At 49.9% G+C, this 16,056-nt stretch overlaps 2 protein-coding genes across 3 annotated transcripts; one reads left to right on the top strand and one right to left on the bottom strand.

Moving 5' to 3' along the window:
- Positions 1 to 29: 29 nt before the first annotated feature.
- On the bottom strand, positions 30 to 3,402 carry DUSP18 (dual specificity phosphatase 18). 2 transcript variants are annotated; one of them, XM_007128682.4, is made up of 2 exons: positions 3,073 to 3,402; positions 30 to 1,206 (listed from the first exon to the last, which is right to left on the bottom strand). In XM_007128682.4, exon 2 carries the CDS (start codon positions 1,134 to 1,136, stop codon positions 570 to 572), a length of 567 nt encoding a protein of 188 aa, XP_007128744.1. In that variant the 5' UTR covers positions 1,137 to 1,206; positions 3,073 to 3,402; the 3' UTR covers positions 30 to 569. The 2 variants fall into 2 exon arrangements, with proteins under 2 accessions (XP_007128744.1, XP_028336146.1); XM_028480345.2 differs by lacking the exon at positions 3,073 to 3,402 and having other exon boundaries at positions 585 to 861; positions 972 to 2,292.
- On the top strand, positions 3,029 to 10,193 carry C19H5orf52 (chromosome 19 C5orf52 homolog). The gene is made up of 4 exons (XM_028480528.2): positions 3,029 to 3,092; positions 3,395 to 3,884; positions 5,994 to 6,107; positions 8,822 to 10,193. Exons 1-4 carry the CDS (start codon positions 3,029 to 3,031, stop codon positions 8,997 to 8,999), a joined length of 846 nt encoding a protein of 281 aa, XP_028336329.1. The 3' UTR covers positions 9,000 to 10,193.
- The last annotated feature ends 5,863 nt before the right edge of the window (positions 10,194 to 16,056 follow it).

The raw sequence follows: 16,056 nt of genomic DNA, 5'->3' as shown, positions 1-16,056 counted from the left end.
TGGAATGCTTCCTTTGAAAACTATCTTATGCGTAAGTCCAACCTAGAAGACCAGAGTTGAAGGTGGAAGCAGGGTTGGCTTGGGGCCCCCAGGGCTCCTGGAGTACCGCTTGAAGGCTACTTATCCAGTAGGTTGGCACTTACTGTGAGAAGCATGGGAGGTGCCATGATGCTTAAGGCTGGCTTCGTGTTCAAAAGAATGAGGCGGGATTGTGGCAGACTCATTCCTGGGTTGGTCGGTCGTGGGGAGGGCTGCAGAATACCAAACTTGCCATATGCATTGGGTGCTTGTCCATTTGGTTCACTCTCCCCTCTGGTCAGCAGCCATGAGCTGTCACTTGCAGGGTAGGAAACTTATCTTCACCATCTTACATTTAATAAGCTGAATCTTTAAAGTTATGAATTATAAGATTAAGAGCTGTAGTACCCTTCCTTTTTTCTTGCCCTTAAAAAAGGCATCATCTGGTTTTTCTGTATCAGTGAAAGTAGAACGTTTTAAGTACAGATCTTGGTGTAGGATCAATGGCAGATCTGTACCTCTGACCCTGGGGCAGGGGCTGGTGGAATGGCTCACAGTGGAATCATCAGACGGACCTCCTTCTCATAGATGTCGGGGATCACTCCCATGGGGGAGCTGACCATGTGCACAGTGTTCTTGCCAAACAGCTGGAACTCATAGTGGATGAGCTGCTCCCAAAAGCCACTGTTGGGCCGGATGATGGGCCGGCATGACTTGGTCCATGTGTGGGCATCCAGCAGGGACATGGCATGGTACTTCATGAGATAGGCAAGGCAGAGGGCGGCCGAGCGGCTCACGCCGGCGGCACAGTGCAACAGGGTGCGGCCCTGCTTCACCTCCACGCTGTGGATGTGGTCTGCAATGGGGTCGAAGAAGTCACAGAGACGCGACATGGGTGTGTCAGCCACAGGCACCTGCACGTAGTGGATGTCCTCGTATAAGGTGTTCACCACCTCCACTGAGACGTTGATGACCGTGGTGATGTGGTTGCTGGAGAGCATGAGCTTGTTGTTGGCGGCTACCCCGTTGCTGATATACAGGCTGCTGGTGATCTGTGAGAGGCCCGTGACCGAGGGCTGCCGGAACTGAACCGGGAAGGCACACGGAGATGCTGTCATCGGGCCGGTGGGTCAGCGGCCAGTGAGACATAGACGCTGCATCTTCCTGCTAGGCTGTGTCCATAGAAAACTGCAAAGAGGGAGAAGGGATAAATGAGGAGCCAAAGTTCTGTCCCCCCACTTAACATAATTCAGTGGCTGCCCACTGTCACGATGAGATGGAGCCCCTAAGCTTGGCTGTCAAGGCAATTTGTGGCCCAGCTTCTGCCCATCTCTTCAGCCTCCTGTTAACCTTTCCCACATCCTGAAGGGCCTTGGCTGGGCTGAGCCACTTACAGTTCTGTATGGACAGTGGTCCTCTCTGGCCCAGGGCCTTTCCTGCTCTCATCCTAGAACCCCCTTTCCTTACAAGCCTGTCAGGTCCTAATCTGTTCCATTCAGCAGAGGACTGTTGAGCATTGGGATCTTAGCCAAGGGTGACTTCCTCGGGGAAACCTTCCAGAACTACACCCCTCCCCCATATTTGATCAAGTCCCGGCTCCAGGAAGGCCCTATGTGCCCTGCTTCCTAACATTTCCTGAAGAAGTGCTTTTTCTGTGATCTGTCTGTGAGTTCTCTTTGGATATCACTGTGTCTATCTTCACTCCTACCATATCACCAGTGCCCAGTTGCGTGTCCCCACAAGTAGGTGCTTAAAAATATTTGCTAAGTGAAGAAATGACTCCAACAACCACAACTCTGCCTCCTGAGAGGTTTTCTGGAAAAGATGAGGTCTCTGGCCATGTTTCTCTAGAACTTTGGGGAGGAGCTGGGTGGAGGTGAGGGTGGTTCTTAGGCTGCTGGAAAGGAAGGCCAAAGGCTGCATAGACAAATCCCACCTGCCAGTACCCCAGAGTCCAATGCAATAGGCTCACCCCAGGTAGGGCAGATGGGGTTGGTTTGTTCTAAAAGTCTTGTGAGGGTAGGGGAAGAGCCCCACCCCCAACCTCACCCAGTTGGAAGCCTAAATGCTAAGGAATGTTCCGGATCCTCATCATCTGAAAACCCAGAGAGAAGTGGACTGAGGGCCCCCAAAACTAGTACCCAGTGGGCAACAGGAATAGGGGAGACTGCTGTTCATCACAGGGACAAAAAGTGTGCAGAGGAGACACTGCTCTGCAAGGTGAGGGTAGTAATGAGAGGAAAGTCATTTTCATGCTAGTCAAGAAATATTTATCAGGCACTGTAGTAGGTGCTGGGGATACTGAAATGTACAAGTCAGCCATGCCCCCCCGCCCCAGAGCTCAAAGTCTAGTGGGAGAGACAGACATTAAACAGGCAATTATGGGCACCACAGAGTTGGAAAATAGGGATAACAGTGCCTACCTTATAAGAATCTTCTGAGGATTAAATGAGGTAACCTGGGTAAAGTGTTTAACAACAGGGCCTGGCACATTTATTTACAAATGATAACTACTGTTGCTGTTGTTAGGGAAGTTAAGATGCAGGGCATTATGGGAATGAAGAATAATGGTATTTATTTCAGGCTGGGGCTACAGAGTGCGAAGATCGCCTGAAGAAATGACACAAAGATCTGAAGAACGTTTAGCGTGAGGGGGAGGGAGAGCGAGAAAGAGCGACTCGGCAGCATCTCAGTTTCACCATTTTATAGCGTACAAAGCCTTTGGTTCAATCTCCAAAACAGCATAACGAGCCGGTGTCTGGAGTTATCATCTCCATTTTACACACGGGGAAGGTGAGGCAGAGTGGGGAAAAGGACCTGTCTAGGGTCACAAAGCAAGGTTCAAAAGCCGGTCTTTCTGGCCTCATTATGTGTGGGAAAAGTGGGCAAACACCGCGGAGTTTTCGTTAATACTGGGTTATAAACGTGGAACAAAGTACAAGGGTTGACGGGAGAAAGGGGCCGCTTCCAGGGGTGAGTCAGGTAGGTTTCCTAGGGAGTTGGCGTTGGAATGGGCTTCTTCGCCCGCTCAGTGTCAAGACCTCGGTGTCTTACCTCTCTCTCGCGGGCGGGAGGTCAGGTTAGTTCAGGAAACAACCTTGGGCGAGGGTCTCCAGGTGAGAGAAGACCGGTCGCGACCCAGGAGCCACAGTCCCCGCCGGCCCGGTGCTCCAGTTTCCATAGCAATGGTCCCTCGTCGCGGGGAGGAATGGGCCGTGCTGGGTCTCCGGAGACACCCAGGCCTCGTCTCCCCGTCCCGGAGCTGCCCCGCCCGATTCACCCGGTTACCCGCCCTGCGATCACGCGGGGACCACAGCAGTCCTAGTCAAGAAGTAGGGTCTGCTCTGCGCGCTGCAACCAGCAGCTTGTCCCCCAGCCAGTCTCCACGGCAACGCACCGGGCCGCACCACGGCAGCCGCCGAGGGACAATCCTGCCGCGTCCGCAGCCTTCGGGGCTTTGCGCACAAGGCCCGCCCCCCACCCCCACCCCGGTCCCGCCTTCCTCTCGCGTCTCCCGGGCAACGCGCGGTGGTCAGCGCCTCGCGTCTGCGCAGAGGCTCGCTCCGCGTCTGCGCCAGCTCACAGAGCTTGGGTACCGACCTGGCTCCCGTTCCCGAGTCGCTCTCTAAGGTGGAAGGAGAGAATCCTGCAGTTAGCCAGCAGCCCAGGCCCTCCGTCACATGGAACCTAGGCTCGCCCATTGCCTGTGCGGTGGCCCCTCAGGCGACCACCAGTTCTGGCACCAGCCCGGCCTCTGCCTTCTTCCGGCGCAGTAGGCTCGGCAGCCGCCCGCACGTTCACGTACTGACCAAGCCGCAGATCTGCTTCCTGCGGCCGCGGACCGCTCAGTCGCCGGTGCTCTTCAGGTGCGGCCCGGGGGCCCAGAGCGTTCGTCAGAGCCCGGGCCCCCGGAGGGAGCCGAACTCCCTCAGACCCCTGCTCCCTAAGCCGGCCGCGGGGACCTTGGCCCTGGCTCTCCAGAGCCTCGGGCCCCTCAGACCCGGCCCTTTCTTAGACCCCAGGAGAGTCTGAATTTCCCAGCCCCGCGCCTCGCCCGCCGTGGAGCCCGAACGCCCTCAGTCCAGACTCTAGGGGAGTCTGGAATTCCCACCTCCAACCCACATATCCTCCGAATCGCCGCGGGCCCGGCCCTCTAGTCTCCCAGGTTTGACGTCGTGTATCCCGAGGGTCCTTAGCGCCCTCTGGGCCGAGGCTTGAACTTCCTTAGAACCTGATGAGGCGCAGGTCCCCTCAGGCCTGACACTCCCCTCCTCAGCCTCTACTTTCCGCAGTGGCCCAGGGAAAGCCCCCAGTTCCCTCAGCCGGGCCCCAATCCCCACAGATCCGTTTCCCCTCCCCTCCTCCATGTCACAGCCCCCTCACAGCATCCTCCAGGCTCCCACAGAGACCTTGCTTTGGAAAGCAATTTGGTTCAAAATGATCATTATTACTTGAAAGGGAATATTTCCATAAAACTGCCTTTTTCCCCCCTTCCCAGGAAGTAATGGTAAATTTGGTGCACCGCTGAGTGGGTGAAGACTGTTTCATGTGTCTTTAAGTATTTTAGGTCTTTTTTTGTTTGTTTTTCTAACGGAATTTGGGAGACTTGTGTTTTGTGAGCATCTTGATCTCTAAACTAGCCTCTTCCAACACCTCATGTCTTTGCTGTCAGAAAAAACGTAAATAGGAGATAAGGGGTGTTTGTTTCTACTAGTTTGTAAATGTAAAAACATTCATAAAACCACACTTCCAAACTGGCTGAAAATGAATTAGGAAAAAAAAATTTTAGTCCTTCAAAATGTTTTATCCTTTAAAAATTGTCCTATTTTTTTGTCCTATCAAAATAATATACACTTATCATAGAAAAACCAGGCAAGCAAAATGAATGGCTAGAGACAATCACTGTTACCATGTTGGTGTATATTGTTCCAGATCTCTTCTCATATATATGTCTGCAACATGCTTTCACATTTTTTTTTGCAGGGGGGTGGGGGGTATATGTCACAAAAAAGTTTACTATTTTGTAATCTTTTTTCCCCCACCCAATACACTTTGAATGTCTGTTTTATTCATAACTGTGTAATATTTTATTGTATACCTAAGCACAATTTATTCATTTGCTTCCCTATTGTATATTTAGGTAGTTTCCAAATTTTAGAAAGAAAATATTTTGAGTAATTATATTTAAGTGGGCAAAAATATCTATGTAGTTGCAAAACCACTTCACGGTGTCACCAAATTATCAAAAAGTGAAAACTCAAGGCCTAGTATTATCCATTTTTGACCAATTCCTCATTTTGACCAAATTGTTATCTCTAGTTCAGCCTGGAGCACCTGGCTCCATTCCATCACACCCCATCCCATCCCAACTTCTACCCTCACTCTCCAGAGTCTCCTCAAGTCCTTGTCCACCCCAAACTTCCTTCACTTTTCCAGACTTTTCCCAAAACCTTTTCCCTTAGAATTCCCCCATCAACCAACCTAACCTCTGTCCAAACACTTTATTCTCTTTTTTCCTGTTTCCTCTGACCTCCCCCACCCAGATCCCCCTTATACCTAGGCTTGAGCAGTGCCCCGCCCCACCTCAACCCCCCTCAGATTCATCCCTTTGACTTTGCTTCTTTCATCTAAGACCCTCGCCTCCCATTTCAGACTGCGTTTTCTTAAGATGACTGCTCCTGTGGACAGTTCTGAATCCCTGTTGACACTTCTCCTGTGGATTACTTTGACCTTTCTACATCCTTCTCAGGATGGTTTTCCCTCTCAGCATCCAAGAAACACCCATTTAGCGCACATTTCCTACAAGAAGAAACCTAGGCCTACTCCCTTGCTCCTCTGACAACTGTGACAGGGTGGTGCCTCTCCCAAGAAACTTGGGGAAGCCTCAGCCACTACCCCAGGATCCCATCAGATCAGGTCCTGCCCTAGCCCTGGCCTAGCCATCAAGCCTGTACCACCTTCTGCTCCCTCTCCAGCTTAATGAATTCCAGTGAAGCAGCAGTGAAAAAATTTTTACCCAAGAGCCACTTATCTCGGGTGATTATTCGTGACAACCTCAGTGCACAACGAATCTATGAGATGGAGGTAAAGTTGTCACAAGCTTTTGCATTAGAGGGTGTTAGTGGCTTGATCCATGTTCATTTCACTCTCCCCAAAACCTTGCGGGGAGATCACAGATCTTAGAGGTGATAGGAAACCATCAAAGTACTCTAATACAAGCCCATTTTACAGAGGAGGCAGTTGAGACTCAGGGTTACTGATTTGCCCAAGGTGTCACAGCTGTTCCTGGGCTGAGGGAACCAAGGAGCACTCCATGTCTCTTGGCTCCGGTGGCATTTTTTTCCCTCAAAGTACATTAGCTTTCTATTTAGGGACTCCCTGAATGGATTCCTACTATCTCCCATAAAAAGTCTTGGCTCTTAGAGCTTGAAGTGGCATTGACACTATTTAGTCATTTTTTTCCTTCAGGGATTATCCCCCACTATCCACATGAGAACTGAGGCTCTTCTACTTTTTGTTTATGGACAAGAAGGGTTTGACCTGCTTACCCAGAAGCCCTCAGAAGAAGAGGGAAACCGCAGCGTCATCATCCCACAGACCCTGATTAATTCATTAAATACATCTTTGGGGCCTGCTTGGGACAGGCACTGTTTTGGGCACTAGGAAGAGGCTAGTGAACACGATGGACTCTGAGAACGTACTCGTTTCTTCCAGCAGAGCAGACAGCCCAGAGTTGAGCTGCTGTCCCCTTCTTGACTCTGTTGAACCTCCCTCCATGTTCCAGGACCAAATCTGGATGGGCGCATGGGATTCTGACGTTGAAAACAGTGGGAAAGATGTAAGAGATGGTGTCAGATCCTCTTAAGGGTCACAGAGACCAAAAGAAGACTGGAGGCCTGGGTGTTTCTCCCTCTGCTAAACTTCCAGTGGCATGGTGTAGTGGCAATAGTGTGGACTTGGACATGGGCAGGCCAGCTTTGTGTGAACTTGGGGAGTCACTTTTCCTCCAGGACTCTTCTCATTTGTAAAATAGGATCTATTGGGATCCTCTCAGTTGCAGGTGACACAAACTGAACTTGAACTAGTTCAAGCAAAATAGAGAATGATGAGTTTACATAATCGAGGGTAGATAGGGCAGGGTCACCAATGTTTGGGATGAGAGATGGCAGGGGCTCCAATGCCATTGGATGTGTCTTCCACTCTTCCTATCAGCTCCCCTTCTGCTGCTTTCTGCATGTTGGCATCATCATCAGGCTGGCTGTCCCTGGGGAGCATGGCCACAGGAAACCCTGGCCTGTAGCCCAGAAAGGAAATGGAGTGCTTCCACCGTTGGTCATGTTAGACAAATCCTGGAGAAGGACTCCAGTTGGCTTAAGTTGGGTCACGGGCCCGTCCATGCCCCAGTCACTGTGGTCAGGTAGTGTAGGCTACTCTGACTGGCCCAGGATGGGTTGGGGGCCAACCCCTATAACCAGTGGGTTTGGAGATATTGCACCTCTGGTAAGTGGGGTGAGGATCTGTGAGATATAATTGGAAACTCTCTTGAGTTGGCTTTATATGTGCCATCCTCCAGCCATCCAGAAGTTCTCCTTTTGAAGCTATATTGAGCCCTTACATGTTTTGGGTACACAATGTCCATTATGTATTATTACCCCATTTAATAGTTCAGCAAACCGAGGCTCAGAGATGGAGTAACTTCACTAAGGGGTGTCATTGTGGACTTGCAAACCCAGGTCTGACTGACCATGGTGCAGGATGTTCTCCCTAAGGACAGGGACTGTCTTCTCTGTAGACCCAGTGACTTGCTGAGGGCCCAGCTTGTAGGAACTCAGTAGATTTGAGAGGCTTGAGTGGCAGCGTGGCAGTCTTTCTCTCTCCCCCGCAAAGTGCTCCCAGCTTTGGCTAGCCACTGGCTTCTCAGGGCCTCCAGGAGGGCAGCTAAGATCTAGTGTCTTGGGAATCCTCTCAGCAACGCTCTGAGAACAGTGGATGATGGCCGGTATCCCTTTATCTATGGCCACTGTTCTCAACCAGGACGGCTTTGCTCCTCAGGGACTCTGGCGCTGTCTGGAGGCCTTTTTGGTAGCACAAGTGAGAGTGGGATGGTGCTACTGGCATTTAGTAGGTGGAGGCCAGGGATGCTAATGCTGCTAAATATCTTACAATGCACAGGCCAGCCCCCCGCCACAAAGAATTACCTGGCCCCATGTCAGTAGTACCAAGGTCAAGAGACCCTGATCCATAGTAAAAGTGCAATCACTCTGTGCCTTGCTTAGAAATATCTGGGCATGTGTCCCACCTTCCTGACTATGTGTAGTTGCTGTGAAGACCTGCAGCTGATTTTTCATAGTATCCTCTCCACAGCTACCTCACTGGAATAAGTAAATGAATAAGACAAAGGATATGCGTTCCCAAAGCTAGCAGTCTTGTTGGGGACAGGATAGAAATGGTAGAATAGAATAAATAAGTAGAGTTCAGTGTGACATAGGGGGTGTCACCAACAATATGTGGGGGCACGCTTTCTCCTCCTCCCTTCCCCTCTTTCTCACCACTCTTCAAATAGAGATGTTAGGTCAAAATCAGGCTCTGAGGCTGCAGACTGTCAGAAGGTACCATAGGAGTTACCTAGCTCAATGCCCTCACTTTAAAATAGGGAAACTGAGGCTCCCTGTGAGCCAAATTATTGATGAAATATTGGGTCTAGCTGGCTCCTTTTCCACCCTCATATCAGGAGCACAGATGCCTCTCTTACTGTGAAGTGGCTTCTTCATCCTAAACTCACCTCTGTTTTTTGTAAGACAAGAGCTTCAGACGAGACCAAGAAAAAGATGGGCCACTTGTATGACCACCTGAAAAAAAAATTCATGACAGACCAGCTCAGAAAGCTGGGGCGCTGGCGACGGGAATCCATGAACGTCCGGCAGTACCTGGATAGCATCCGAGTGTACAAGGAACCTAACAAGAAAGACCAACCACCCTAGTCAAGGCAGAGTGATCTGCCCTGGGGTCATGACGACACTAGGCTGACGGGAGAAGAGCTGGAAGGGAGCCAGTCTACACCGTTGTAGAACAACAATAAATGAGACCAGTGGACAGTGGAGCACAAAACCCCTCAGCAATTCTAATATTTCTTGCCCTGTCCCATCCCCTCTTTTCTGGTGAAGGTGATTCTGATAGTCCTGTAGCTGCCCAAGTGGAAACGGCTGAATCGAACCAGCTTCCAAGGTTAAGGCATGACCTTTGGTACCCACATGTCTGGTACAATGCCAGGCCAGGTGCACTGGGACAGTGGTACCTTGGATGGGAGGAGCTCGGTAATGCTGCTGCCTAGCATTCCAGTGGTAAGGAGTCAGGGTGGGGCATCAGGCAGACCTGGGTTAAGGGCTATTTCTGCCATCCATCAGCTGTGTGACTTTGTAACCTCTCTGAGCCTCTGTGTCCTTATCCTAAAGAATGGGGAAGTAGTGCGGGAACCTACCTCCAAGAACTGGCATGAGGATGTGGAGCGCTTGGCCCGGGGCCTGTCATTCTCAGTGGCTCTCATCACGATGCCCACAGTTAGCTTCCAGCCTTGTCAGTCCCCACTTCCTGGCCTGCCTGCTGTCCCAGCTATGCCCCGACAGCCCACAACATGCCTTTACTTGCTCAGGCTCCTCATCAAGAATGCCTCTTCAGCGCCCCAGCGCTCTCAGGAAGCTCTCTGCATCCTTCAAGCCTTATCTCAATGCCATTCCCCCCACCCCACAAGCTTCTCTGACCGTCTTCTGCCTGCCCCTCCCCCACCCTGCCCAAGCCACATGGGTTCCCCGCCACTCTGAACTTGGCTTCCCCTCCACTCTGAACTTGGCTTACCTGTGGTGGCTTCACTCTGCCTTCCGTGGTAGATGTTTGGGTATTTGTCCCAGCCCTTGATTAGACTGTACAGTCTTTGACAGTGGGGGCCAAGGATCCCCCAAGATTTAGTTCAGGCCTCTTCCGTGCCATTTCCCCCGCCCAGCCCCACCAGAAAAGGCTGCTCCTTTCTGTGCCAACATGTCTGTCTGCACTGAGCATGCGGTTGGCCATTTCTTGTTGCTCCCTGTCTCCCTGACCACGTTGTGAATGTCTCGATGGCCAGGATGCTGACTCGTTCATCTCTGCAACCACAATGCCCAGTAACATTGAGTAGTTACTCTATGTTTTTTGAATAAATGTTCATTCCTTTGTTTAATTACAGCTTCAGCACAGTGCACAGAGTAAGGGCCTGGTACATATTTTTTTAAGTTAACCAAGTCCTCTCACTTTACAGATGAGGAAACTGAGGCCCAGAGAGGTGACCTGACTTGCCTAAGGTCATGCAGCAAGTTAGTGGCAGAGAACTAGAAGCAGGTTTCCCGACTGCCGTGGAGTGGTCATTCTGCATCACCACAATTGCTAGGTAAGGACCTCAGTCCTCTTGGTGGCTTTCAGAAGCCCTCTTCATTCGTCCTCGTCCTCATCCTCATCCAGGTGTGGGGAACTGGATGTCCATGATGCTTTTATTTTCCCTTTTTTTTTTTGGCCGCACTGCACGGCATGTGGGGTCTTATTAGTTCCCCAACCAGGGATCAAACCCATACCCCCCTGCAGTGGAAGTGCCAGATTCTTAACCACTGGACCGCCGGGGAAGTCCCCTATTTTCTCTTTTAATGGTCTTTTGAAAACATGCTACTTTTCAGTGGGAGCCCAAACGGTCTTTTTCTAGGTTTTTGTCTGTTTTCTTGGCTGAGCACAACTGATTAGAATAATTGACTTTAAATATTTAAATTTTATTATACAAGCAATATGACCACATTTGCCCAAAACAAAAATTCTTCTATTAGATCAACCACTGCTAGCATCTTGATGTGTTTCTTATATTTTGTGTATTCATTTCATTTCAACAACAGTCTTTTTCCTTGGCACTGTACCTAGAGAAGGGGAAAGGAAGGCTTTGGGGATCCTGGCGTCTTCAGAGGGCCCACAGAGCAGCCCCAGCCCCTCTTTTCTCCAGAGTGTCCCCAGGAATTCTCCACTTACTAGATCTTCCCTAATGCAGCCTCTCTGAGACTCACCCCAGTCTAGCCTCTGGCCACATGCACCCTTCTTCCCTAGACGGCTGGCCTTGGCAGAGGGTCTTTGCATCCTCATGCTGTGGCCCAACGGACTGGGGGACCCCTGGGAGTGGGGCAGGTGGGGGAGTTGGGATGTCAACCCAATGAGTCACTTTATAAGCCACTAACTCATCTCAGACTGTGTGGACTTAGTCTTCCCATTTTTGCATGAAAAAACCAGAGGATGTTGCATTTAAGTAAGGAACAAGAAGTGATGAAATTCTGGAGAAGCCGCCTAATTGTTGAGAGAAAAAAAAATAAAAGGGAAGGAAAATCAGTGAAGGAAGAATGGAGGAGTGTTGGATGGGAAGGTATTATTTGAGAAATAGAATCTTGAAACTAAGGAGGGCCAGGATACACACACACACACACACACACACACACACACACACGACCTCTTAGTTCAAATGAAGTCTCACCTGGAAGCCCATTCCAGTAAAACCACTGACATATTCACATTTATTGAGCGCTCATATTCCAGGCACAAGGCTCAGCTCTTTTCAGACATGAGTCATTGATTCCTCCCAACAACAAAGTAAGTAATTTCCTTAGCCCTGTTTTATAGATGAGAAACTGAGGCTCAGAGAGCAAGAATCCCACCTAAGATTGGGCGGCTAGTAAGTGCCAAAGCCCACCTCAAGCCTGTCTCATCCAAAGACCATCTCCTAAGTGCCATGTGATAAGCTCCCAATCTGTATCACTCTAGTTGGAAGTGGAGGCTAGGGACCCTGAGCCCCTGGGAGCATGAGTTCACAGACGGTGATGTGGAGCCTCAGCTGTGTTGTCAGCTACTTGAGGTTAGCTGTTGCACAGAGAGCTGGACTAAACTCCAGGTCCCCCTTCTACCAGGTAGCTAAGGGGAACTTGTCACCCATTCTGGGATGGACACACCGTTAGGGAGAGTTAGGCTGCGTTAGGTGTGGATGAGGCACGTGCCCACTCAGGAGGTGGAAGAACAGACACAGGAGTCCTGACCATTGCCCATTAGCTATGTAAAGATGTTTTCAGTTTTGTCCTCAGGAAACCTTTGTGGAATATCCTCTGTGTCTGAAGAACCGTGCTGATGGCAGGGGGCAGATGAATGATACTCTTTTAATGGGACTGAGTATTTTGGGGGTACCTTTAGTTCTTGCTAAGACACATTTCCTTCCCTCCTCCCCTTTCACCACATGCACGTCACTCCTTTAGGGTACTTAAAAAGCCTTCCCAGTTTAAAAATCTTGCTAGGTGCACAGTGGACCTAGTTCCTTCTCCAGAGTTTCTCCATGACCTGGAACAAAGGGAGGGAACTTCTGTTTACCGAGCCCCTGTTACACGCAAGGCATTTTATATCCTACCTCATTCAGTCCTCACAACTGTACTCTTCAGGTATCATGCCCACTTTTAAGGTGAGGAAACCGAGGCACGGAGAGGCTAAGGCACTTGCTTGGAGTCGCTAGGTTTGAACCAGGGTGTGAGACGCATAAGGCATGCTCTTTCCATGCCACCCGGCCGCCCCAGTGATTCTCGGCTGCATTGCAAGCACCGCCCTCAATTTCAGCCATTGTCAGCTGCAGGAACTGCTCTGTGAGGGATGCCCATTCATGGTCCTGGGCCCTGACTTTCCTCCTAGGCTACCACTGTTGGCCATGTGGTCAGTGACATGGCAGGGGGGAATTCTTGGGTGAGGACTCGTTCCCCTCATGGCACGTCCCAGCTCCAGGCTGTCAGGCAGGGGCAGTGGCTTCAGATCCCAGCAGGTGGATGTGGAGCAGCCTGCCAAGGGGCTAGGCAGCTAGAATTATAGGGGCAGTTAGTCAGGGAGCAGGGGAGGCAGTTGCAGCTAAGAGTGATCCCAGAGTTCTTATATATCCATCCTATCCATCTATCCACATACCCTTCCACCCATCCGCTCACTTATCCATCTGTCCATGTGGCACTTCACCCCACAATCAGAACACAAAGGTGGAGAAACTGATTTTCTTGTTTGCTGTGACACCTCTCACTTCTCCCAATCATTGTGGGGAAGTGGGGTGACCTGCCGACTGGGAGTGCCTCTGCCCTGATTCACTCCAACCTTGGGCAAGTCACATCTCTGCGCTGAGAGTTTGGGGAGCTGGAAAAACCTCAGAGCTGCCTCATGCAGGCCATTTCTCTTATTTCATCAATGGGTGACAGAGGCAGAGAGTGGGGAATTGACTTGCCAAGGTCAGATAAGGAATTAGTGTTGGATTTGGGACTGGATGCCAGGGCGCTGCCACTCATTTGTAAAGTGGGAATGGGAATCCTAGCTCTCCTCACTTCCTGGGATGGTAGGGAGGACCCCACGAGATAAGTGGTGGGAAAGCGCTTTGAGAAGTGAGGTCACCAGAGCAGAAAGTCCTAGAGGTGCAACCAAGGCCCCAACTGCTGGGTCAGCACAGATCCCACAACGACCACAAGGGGTCAGCAGACGCATGTGCACTCAGCTGGGATCTGCTGAAAGGCGCATACCTGTGAGCCAGGGCCTGGGAGGGAGACCAAATCATTTAACTCCTGGCGACCCCTAGCACAAACAAGAGGATGGATGCCTCCCAGCCCAGCCCTTTGTTGAATTGGGAAGTGTTACTCGGGTATTACAATTCAGAGCCTGGTCCAGCCACTGACTTGGGAACTCTGCAGGGCTTTGAGGGCTCAGGGGGCTGGGCCAGGAGCAGGCCTTGACTGGGACCCCCTGTCTCCCCCAGTAACTTTTCTCTGGGCTTCAGCTCTTTCACCTGCAACTGTTCCAAGGGGGGTGGTGCTGGTGGCTGATGTCTGCACTTCCTTCTGTTCTCAAGCCTGAGCTGTGGCACAGAACTTTGCACACATAATGCTCCATAAATGTCTGCTGAGTAAATGGGAGCAACTCCTGCCCCGAGCAAAGCCAGAAAAATCCAGGTCAGCTTGTGGCCACAGATACAAATGTAGATGCTGGTTTGTGTCTCCTTTACCCAGGAAAAGAGATGTACAAGCTAAGAGGGAGGCAGGGCAGCATGTAGCTAAGAGCACAAATTTGGAAGGAAGGCCTCAGTTCAAATCCCAGGTCAGCTGCTTTCCAGCTCTATGCCCCTTAGCAAGTGCCCTGTAAAATAAGCCGGTGTAGATTTCCTCTGCTGTTATGCAATTAGATCTGCCTTACCTCTTGTCCCTTTGCCGAATGAGAATATCTGGCTGGAAGCTCTGCGTAGGGCAGAATGAGAAATAGCAGAGTCAGGAGGGCTGTGTTCTGTGGTGCCAACATCCACTCTGCAAGCCCTTGCTGACCTCAGATGTTTCATTCAGTTTCTTTAGAGAAGAGACATGTTTTCTGCCTGGGAGAAATGTTACCTGCACTTTGCAAACTTCAGTGTAGAGAGGGGTAGGGCAGTGGGTTGGAGCAGTTATCCTCCCACCACCACCCCCCAGCCCCTGCCGTCCCTGCTCCAGGTTGTATGTGAGTCTATTAATTATGCACTGAGCAGATACGAAAGGATATTGGAAAATATGTGTATGGCATACAAATAATACAAGAGACCCATGGGCTCACAAAGCTGTTTGAGGAATAAAATCTCCCATTTTAGTTCCCTGTTCTCGCTCCTACCCTCTGCCATAACCTGTTGACTTTGAGCCCAAAGCTTCCCTGGATTCTCTCAAGCCAGCTGGCTCCTACCTCCTCTTTAGCTGGCTTAGACAATGTTCTCAGCTGCTGCTTCCACCTGTTTTGCTCATAAGAGTTCTCATCCTCTTTCCATATTCTAAGCACTTGTTGAAATCTCTTATTCATCAGTGATCCGTCTTTCTTTCTTTCTTTCTTTCTTTTTGGCCATGCCACACGGCATGCGGGATCTTAGTTCCCTGATCAGGAATCAAACCCGTGTTCCCTGCAGTGGAAGCTTGGAGTCCTAACCGCTGGGATGCCAGGGAATTCCCTCAGTGATCCATCTTGATTTAAAATTGAAACATCCCCAACATGGCCTTCCCAAGCCCTCTTAACTGTTCTCTTTTTCTCCATGGCATGTCACCTTCTAAATGATTTATTTGGTATATTTCTGTCTTCTTACTAGAATGTAAGCTCCAGGATGGCAGGAATTTTTGTCAGATTTCTTTCACTGCTCAATCATCAGGGCCTAGAAGAAGACTTGGCCTATGATATGAATTCAATGAACATTTGTCAAATAAAGTCTTCTTTCTATTTCTATTGCTGTTGAATGCTTAGTACTGTTGGAATTTTTTATAGTTTTGTTTCAGTGGGGTCTCTTTGGGTCTCAAGAAAGATGGCAGGCAAACATGGGTTCTTGTCAGATACCCTGAGCTAAAAGTCTCAGTGTCAGTGGTCCTTAATGTGGAGGGATCATGGACCCCTTTAAGATTATGATGAAACCTACCACAAATCGGCACTTACACTTAAAATTTACATATAATTTATGAAAACCATACACTTCATCTTAAGGACCTGTTCTCTTAGAACATTTCTGGAAAGATGGGTAGAAACTATCAACACACTAGCCCCAGAGAGGAGGAAGAGGGGAGTTCTTCTTTCATTATATATCCTGTATACTTCAGTTCTATATAGTGCAAGCATTACAATTTCAACGTTTTAGAAACCAGTTAAATATTTTAAAGAAACCTATGTTCTAAGCCCTTGGGGTGATCACAAGCTCACATGTGTTCAGGGGCCAAGGAGGTCAGTGCACGTGGCTTTAGGACAATAGGCAGAGGTGGGAGCTGTGGCTAAATGGAGCTTGCACACCCCACCCCAAGATGCTTAAATGCAATGGCATGAAAAACATGGTGTTGATCAAACTTTTCTGGCCTGTTTTTTTTTTTTAAATATATTTATTTATTTTTATTTTTGCCTGCTTTGGGTCTTCATTGCTGCCCGCGGGCGTTCTCTAGTTGCGGAGAGCGGGGGCGACTCTTTGTTGCGGTGCACGGGTTTCTCATTGCG

Source organism: Physeter macrocephalus, chromosome 19, assembly GCF_002837175.3.
Source record: "Physeter macrocephalus isolate SW-GA chromosome 19, ASM283717v5, whole genome shotgun sequence".
Lineage (NCBI taxonomy): Eukaryota > Metazoa > Chordata > Mammalia > Artiodactyla > Physeteridae > Physeter > Physeter macrocephalus.
Note: the sequence above shows the minus strand (reverse complement) of the source record. Positions and strands in the feature narration are given on the sequence as shown.